We start from the raw sequence: 8,824 nt of genomic DNA, 5'->3' as shown, positions 1-8,824 counted from the left end.
TAACCTCGTCTCACTGCAATTTGCCTACCTCTGAAAGAGGTCTATGGCAGATGCAATCTCCTGGGCCCAACACTCTTGAGCATATGGAGAGTAAAGACACCTTCGTTGGACTATTGTTTAATGACTACAGCTCTGATTCAATACCATAAATCAAGCAAACACATCTCCAAACTCCTAGACCTGGGACTTGACACCTCCCTTTGTAGGTGGAATCCTTGACTTCCTGACCAACAGACTGCAATCAGTAAGGATAGGTAGCAACACATCCACCATGATTATTCTCAGCACTGGCCCCCCACAAGGCTGCATCCTCAGTGCCATACTCTACTCTCTGTCCATCTCTGGAGACAGACTGTCCACTGACATCTTCTACAAGCCCACTGACTCTCATAACTACCTCGACTATACCTCTTCCCACCCCACCACATGCAAAAATGCCATTCCCTATTCCCAGTTCCTCCGTATCTGCTCTGAGGATGAGGCTTTCCGTTCCAGGACATCTCAAATGTCCTCTTTCTTTAAGGATCGTGGTTTCTCTTCTACCGTCATCAATGATGCCCTCACCCGCATCTCCTCCATTTCCCGCACTTCGGCCCTCACCCCATCCTCCTGTCACCACAACAGGGACAGAGTTCCCCTTGTCCTCACCTACCACCCCACCAGCCTCCAGATCCAGCACATTATCCTCCTCAACTTCCGCCACCTTCAAAAGGACCCCACCACTAAGCACATCTTTCCCTCTTCACCCTCTCCGCTTTCCGCAGGGATCGGTCCCTCCGCGACTCCCTGATCCACACGTCCCTCCCCACTGATCTCCCACCCAGCACTTATCCCTGTAAGCGTAAGTGCTACACCTGTCCCTACACCTTATCTCTTGCAACCATTCAGGACCCTAAACAGTCCTTCCAGGTGAGACAACACTTCACTTGTGAGTCTGTTGGGGTCATCTATTGCATCCAGTGCTCCCGGTGCGGCCTCCTCTACATCGGTGAAACCCGAAGCAGATTGGGGGACCGCTTCGTCGAGCACCTCCACTCTGTCCGCCACAACAGACAGGATCTCGCGGTAGCCACCCACTTCAACTCTGCTTCCCATTCCCATTCAGATATGTCCATACATGGCCTCCTCTACTGCCATGATGAGGCTAATCTCAGGTTGGAGGAGCAACACCTCATATACCGTCTAGGTAGTCTCCAGCCCCTTGGTATGAACATAGAATTCTCCAAATTCCAGTAATTTCCTCCCTCTCCCTTCCTCTATCCCTATTTCACTCTACCCCTCCCCCAGCTCCCTCATGGTTCCGCCTCCTTCTTCTACCACCCATTGTTTTCAGGGCTATGACATCAATGCTTCCCCTCCCCCACCCCTTTGTCTTTCAAATTACTGGTCTATCAACTGATGCTACAAGCATTCTTCAAATCCTTCCCCATCTTTCACTCTTCAGTCCTGAAGAAGGGTTCCGGCCCGAAACGTCGACTCATCGTTTCTGACTGATGCTGCCCGACCTGCTGAGTTCATCCAGCGTACTGAAAGTGTTGTAATGAATTGATCTGTGTGAATGGTATGCATGAGAAGTTTTTCACTGTACCTTGCCTTGGTACATGTGACAATAATAAACCAATAATTTAAAAGTGAAATTAGGCAAAAATTAACCAGTGAATTTGTAGATTATAGTTAATTTATGCAAACAAATATTAGACAAACAGAGATAACTATGAAATTAAAAAAGTAATCTTCCCCTTCTTCCAGTATAAGTTCTTAAAAAAATGATCAGATGTTCCAACATAGCTAACCTGGTCACTAAAGCAAAATGGCATTTGGTTCATGATATAAAGGGGAGATTGATGAAATTGTAGACATTTCCATGATCATAATGCCTTTAACCTCTTTCGACATTGCAGAATTTGTTCCTTAATAGCAATGCACAATAAAAAAAACCAACAGATTTATTGAGTGTAAAATTTTTCAAAGCTATTTTCCAAATTGCACCGTGACAATGTAACTACGGCACAAACACAGCAAGAAATAAGTTTCTTTTAAAAACATTGAGTATCTTCTCAGATAAATTTTAACAATGATCAAGGATTTTTATTAATATTTAATATCATTACAGAAAATGTTATGGTACAGTGTTGTTAAATGTCTTTCATTGCTAGGAATTACCACATGGTTTGCTGGTACACTATTATCTGTACAATATCAATCTTTGTATTACTGTACACTTTTTTTTAAATTGGTAAAAAGGCTGTCAGCACTTAAGGAAGCAATTTCTTTGTTCAAATGAAAGTTTTCCAATTCCTGTCCAACTAGGTGGTCAGCTGAGACAGGTGGCTTCTAGGAAATTTCCCCGTCAATGGCACTGGGAGGGTAATACACCAATCCAGTCCACTCTAGCCACTCTGCTTTTGGCACTGAGCACATGAACACAAGATACAAGATAAAGAACAAGCAAAGCTCTTTGTGAAGCAATTATGTTGCGTACTAATAAGGATAATAGCTGTGTTTATCTAAGCTGGTATAAAGTAAGCAGACAGCCTTGCTAGTAGCATAAGTATCTGTATCTGAAGATGAGAAAACACAAGTTTAGCAGGCACCTACCGCTGTCTATCAAAAGCTACTGCTATTAGACCTGGCATTAAACACACAAAGCAACTGTAATGAAAGAGAAACTTTGCCCTGGGTATGATACAGAATGGATTCAATGGATTTCTTTCTCTCTTGTGTTTCATTTACTTTATCTGATTCCTTTTTGAAATTATTTCAAAATCAACATTGGTCAATTTTATCCAAATCATTAAAAACTAATGGTGCCATTCCATTACAGGATACAGTCAATGATATGTAGACATGCACCAACCCTCCTCTTGTCTGACATCATAGTCTTCCAATCACCATGACATCTACCACTTCACCCTTATGGAGCTCCACGTACTGCTCTGTCTTTGGAGGTAGCATCAACAGTCCATTGGCACTTCGCATACTCATCAGACGGCTACTCATCTGATTCCCTGCAGAAAAGGCAAAACGTAATTTCAAAAATCCATCAGAAAATCATTGCAGATGGCACAAAGCTGAATCAAAACAGAAAATAATGGAAATACTCAAGGCAGCATGTGAATTAATGTTCCAGGTTAACACCTATTCACCTTTATTGGCAGTGGAGGAATGACAAAGAAAATTTTGTCTTTGACTTCCCAAACCTCCCATGCACGTGCCTTGCTGAGCACCCACTGATCTTATGTATCTAGAGGTTTCACATTGATCTCATCAATCACCTCACAGAGAGGAGAAGGGGAAGCAGATTATCTTTGCTCCTGGGAGAGAGCTAGGAAGCTATCACTTCCTCAGTAATGGATTCCAGAATTTTTCAGACAATTTATGGCAGCAAGCAGGGTTTCATTTTCGATTTACTAGAAACTTTAGAGAATCTAGGGAAAATTAGAGAATGCTTTCCCCTCAGTTGTAGGTGGTATCAGAATCTCAGCTGGTTACTACAACTGAATGATGTTCTGATCTCAACACTAGTATTTTTTCCTTGCAGTACCTCAGAAGTTTGATGTTTTAAATGAAAAAGGGGTAAAGATAAAACTGTGATGATGGGTGAGGGAAAGAAAAGGGGCATCAAGACATCTTGTGAATCAGAAGAGATAGTGGATGAATGGGAGGTAAGATATCGGAGACCATCATATATCATACCATCATGGTCTCAATTCTGTCACTGGCCATGGTCTCAGCAAAGGACACCTGAACAATGGGCAGTACAATCTATTCCATGGGGCTAGCATACAAAGATGCACATGTCTGCTATGGTTAGCTTCTGCCTCACATAACTTTAACTTTGAGTAACTTATCACACAATTGAGAGAGAAATGTGTACCTCTCAATTGTGTAAGGTGAGGGTCTTGGTGGAATAGCTGACAGTGCATGCAGCGTGGGATGCACATGCAGCATTGTTAAATGTGTAAGAGTATAGTGAGGATGTTCATCAACTGTGGCTGAGGCCAGTGGTGCAGTTGCTATGATGTGGTACTTAAAATTTATTCAATGATTTAATGATATTAAACTTCGAACAGTACTCTTCATGGTGTTAGGAGTTTGACTCTTGGTAAGAAGCTCCGTGATTATTCATTTCCATTGCCTGTTGAGTGCTTGCTTACAGGGCCTGCTGACTCACTGTAGACACTGGACTTCTCTCCTACCTCACACTTCCTTTAACAAGGCTCTCAAGGCAACAGCCAAAATCAACAGAGCCACTCTATCTGAGTACATGTAATTCTTCAACGTTTCTCAGGTCAACTTCAGTTTTTAATGAAGATTGTTTTACACAGGTAAAACACAATAAATACTTTAATGTCTTTGTAAAGTTTAATAACATTAAAAGGAATGTTTGCACGTTTGCCTCTAAATTTCTCTTCAATGATTGCCAAACAATCATTTGACAATTACAGGACAAGATAAAGAAAAGTAGTTACTTCTTTGGCTCCATGTTATGGCATAGAACTTACAATGAATGAAAGCGTACATTATGTTTTTCATATAACAGTTGGCGAATTGTACTGCCTATATTGTATCATCAAATTATATGTAATTCAATGAAAATTCAGAACTATATCAACTCTCAGTCCTAGACTTGCTCACCAAATAAATAAGCCAGGCGATTATTAACACTGCATAATATTATTACTGTTCAGAAAATAAACTGATAGATTGTCACTGGCAAAGATTCTTCCCAATATACTTCAAAGAACTACACAAGCCTATGCCTATAAATAATAGACAGAAGATTGTACACTATTTGACTTCAGCAGCATCATTGTGCACACTGGAGAATTGATATATCTGGCCATCCTGCCTTTGGGTATGTGGATTGTGTCCAGAAATGAAGACACACAAGGAAATTTTTTTTGCTAATTAGAGCATTCTCCAAGTGTGGCAAAAAAACAGTACAATTATTATATTTCCCAAGTTGGTAAGTAACTGTACAATATATTGTACAAAACTATATACATCTGTTATACTATTTTAGTGAAACCCTTATCACATGATATATTGTTATTTTCAAATACAAGTTACTATTCAATAATTGTTTCAAACATCTTACCTGTACTCTGTGCCCATGGCAATGGTTCCTGGTGGTGCCAAGTCAGAATACAGCGGTGGTATTCGGGTCGTGGGTCCAGCTTCACATCACAGGACAACTGCAGAATGACAGAATTAAAAGGAAATTGATTGTTAACTTTCCCACATAAAACAGATGAATACAATCAGTAATGTATTCTATATATCTTTCTAAATGAAAATCATGTATGGCCCCAGGAAGGGTGTTAAAATATCAAATACACACATCATATTGCATAATTTGCAAACTTTAAAACACAGAGGAAGAACTTCCACATCAAATAGGATGATGTGTATAAAAATGCACAAAAGTTGATATTGTTTTCAAAAGTTGACATTGCAAATTAGACTCTCCATGTCATTCTACGATTAAGATAAAAAGGAGTTTTGAACTGTCTTGCTGATTATTACTCAAGATCACTTGTGTTGGCTTTGATGAAAGATCAGTGAGTGGTCTAGGAGAAGCAGTCAATGTTTCAGTCCTAATATAGAATTTTGACCCAGAATGTTGACAATTTCTTTCTCCCTACAGATGCTGTTCAACCTCCTGAGTTTGTCCAGCAGATTATTTTGCTGATGAAAACAAGGCAACAGAGGACCATGAAAGACCTAGCGTTACAGCAAGTTAGAATGATAAGGCCACTGGGAAGAGTAAGTCTAAGGGTAAGAAACTTAAATGTGAGATAATGAAGCATTAGTAGTTAATGCAGGGTTAACAATCAATTAAGGCAATGTACTGGACAAAGGCAACACTACAGCTCAGATCTGGCCTGCAGAGCTTCTATGTACTCTCAGTGGACTGGGTGGGGGGGTGGGGATGGGGAATAGGGTTATGAGCAGAGGTGGATTTCAAGCAGCCAATAGGTAAAATGGAATATGAAAATGACCAAGATATTAAATGTAAATTTAAATAGCAAATAAAGTAGTGATGTCATAAAATACAATCAGGTAGTCTTCCTACAGTAGTATATGTACATTTGGTTGGAATCTCTATTGGAAATGGACTTGGAATTAGTTTATTAGTGTCACATGTATTGAGATACAGGGCAAGTCTGTCTTGTGTTCTGTTCATACAGATCCAATCATTACACAGTGTGTTGAGGTAGAACAAGGAAAAACAATAACATATTGCAGAATAAGGTGTAGCAGCTAAGAGAAGGGGCAGTGCAAGTAAACAACAGATCATAACAAGGAAGATTGCGAGGTCAAGAGTCCATCACACTAAGGAACAATTTAATAGTCTTGTAACAATGGGGTAGAAGCTGTCTTTGAGCCTGGAGGTACATGTTTTCAGGCTTTTGTATCTCCTGCCTGTTCAAAGAGGGAGAGGGGGTAGAGAAAATGCCCAGAGTAGGTACAGTCTTTGATAAAGCTGGGTACTTTACTGAGGCAATGACAAGTTTAGGCAGAATCTATAAAGGGGAGGCCGGTTTCCGTGATGTGCTGAACTGTGTCCACAACTCTCTACAGTTTCTTGTGGTCATGGGCAGAGCAGTGGTTATACCAAGCACTGATGCCTCCAGATAGGATGCGTTATATGGTGGATTGATGGGGATATGCCAAATTTCTTTGGCCTCCTGAGGAAGTAGATGCATTGGTGACTTTCCTTGGCCATGGTGTCAACATGGTTGGACCAGGACAAACTATTGGTGATGTTCAGTCCTCGATATTTAAAGTTTTCCACTCTGTCAACCTCAGTACTGCTGATGTAGACAGGGCGTCATGTGCACTGTTCCCCTTGTTGAAATCAATTGCCAGCTATTTTATTTTGATGGGGATTGTGGAAAAGGTTGTTGTCGTGATATCTTATTACTAAGTTTTTGATTGCTTTTCTGTACTCCAGCTCATCATTATTTGAGACATCCCTACAGTGGTATCATCTGCAAAGTTGTAGATGGGAATTGGAGCACAATCTGGCCACGCAGTGATGAATGTACAGGGAGTAGAGCTGAAGACGTGACCTTGTGGAGCACCAGTGCTTAGAATAATTGTGGAGGAGGTATTGCTGCCTATCCTCACTGATTGTAATCTGTTGGTCAGGGAGTTAAGGATACAGTTGCAGAGGTTTGAGAATAAGTGGAGCATCTGCCTTTACAACAAATCTGATTCAATCAGATTTGGTGGTAATGGGAAGACGGAATTTTTGCTGAATATAGGGACTCTTGGCATAAGACAAAGATACTGTAATGGATTTGGCCATCCAATAATCAATAGAGTTTGCAGCTTATTTAATATTGACTATATTGAGACAATGAAAGCATTAGGGAAGTTGATAGATTAATGCTACTGTAACATTATTGGCATGGGGTAACCTGCAGGGAACCTTTGGTAAATCCTTCTGTGATATTATCAGAGCAAAAACAGAAACAACTCCGAGATATTTTGGCTTAGATTGGATGAGTAAATGTTATTTAAAGCTAAATACGAAGCAAAGATATGAGTGAGTTATCAGTCACTTGTGACCTTGGATTCACAGAGGATGGTAAAAGATAGAACATCATGTTTATGAACAGAAAGTATGCTTTATGGATTTGTTTAGGAAGGTGTCAGCACGTCAGCTTGGAAATCATTCACAAAGATCAGGAAAGAAAGTTGGGAGTTAGTGGGAATAGGGTTTGAGGCATAGAAAGTTGATCACATGGGCAAAGCATGAAGGATAACTGGGAAGAAACTATAAAGGGATGAGAGTTCAGGACTGGTTTGTTTGGGATACAGGAAAGGTTTGGATTAAAGTGGACAAGGATTTGAGAACAGCAGCAGAGGCAGTCACGTTGACAGTCAGATTGTCTCAGCTCAACCATACATCTGTTCAATAATGGAAGACTGACAGTGCAAGTGTAACTTCTTCCAGGTTCTGTCCAATGCTTTCTAAAGATGGAATAAATGAAGGGAAAAACTGATATTAGATGCACTTGGATTAAAGTATTGACGTAGACTGTTGAACAGTGCTTAATAATGTTGGAGTATCCTAATAATAGCTGGAAGAACTCCTATCATTTTATTATAAGAATGTATTTTGCCTCATAAATTTTAAAAAACAGTCAAAAGATTCTGTAAGCACGAAGAATTCTGCAGATGCTGGAAATTCAAGCAACACACATCAAAGTTGCTGGTGAACGTAGCAGGCCAGGCAGCACCTCTAGGAAGAGGTACAGTCGACGTTTCGGGCCGAGACCTTTTGTCAGGACTAACTGAAGAAAGAGCTAGTCAGAGATTTGAAAGTGGGAGGGGGAGGGATGGAGCCAAGAGCTGGACAGGTGATTGGCAAAAGAGATATGAGAGGATCATGGGACAGGAGGCCCAGGGAGAAAGAAAAGGGGAAGGGGGAGAACCCAGAGGATGGGCAAGGGGTATAGTGAGAGGGACAGAGGGAGAAAAAGGAGAGAGAGAGAGAAAGAATGTGTATATATAAATAAATAATGGATGGGGTACGAGGGGGAGTCCTGACGAAGGGTCTCGGCCCGAAACGTCGACTGTACCTCTTCTTAGAGATGCTGCCTGGCCTGTTGCATTCAAAAGATTCTGTGTTCGGTATGCATGTTTCATGTCAATACAAATTCAGTAATATCAAGGGGTCCATGAGAGAATTATAGCCAGTTTAGGAACCAATGTATTTATGTCTCAGTTGTTATAATATCTAGGTTAGATTTAAAACTGAAAAACTTCGATTATTTTCAATATTAATGTCACTTCCTAACTCAGGAAA

At 40.6% G+C, this 8,824-nt stretch overlaps 1 protein-coding gene across 5 annotated transcripts in view; it reads right to left on the bottom strand.

Moving 5' to 3' along the window:
• Positions 1-1,738: 1,738 nt before the first annotated feature.
• LOC140201773 (gephyrin) overlaps positions 1,739-8,824 on the bottom strand; it is a 667,155-nt gene continuing 660,069 nt past the window's right edge. For all 5 annotated transcript variants that reach the window (XM_072266422.1, XM_072266442.1, XM_072266431.1 and 2 more), the window contains 2 exons: positions 5,102-5,198; positions 1,739-3,008 (listed from right to left, as the gene is read on the bottom strand). In XM_072266422.1, coding sequence (XP_072122523.1) covers positions 2,875-3,008; positions 5,102-5,198 — 231 coding nt within the window. In that variant the 3' untranslated portion in view covers positions 1,739-2,874. The remainder of the gene's footprint in view (positions 3,009-5,101; positions 5,199-8,824) is intronic.

This window comes from Mobula birostris, chromosome 1 (genome assembly GCF_030028105.1).
Source record: "Mobula birostris isolate sMobBir1 chromosome 1, sMobBir1.hap1, whole genome shotgun sequence".
In the NCBI taxonomy this organism is placed as follows: Eukaryota; Metazoa; Chordata; class Chondrichthyes; order Myliobatiformes; family Myliobatidae; genus Mobula; species Mobula birostris.
Note: the sequence above shows the minus strand (reverse complement) of the source record. Positions and strands in the feature narration are given on the sequence as shown.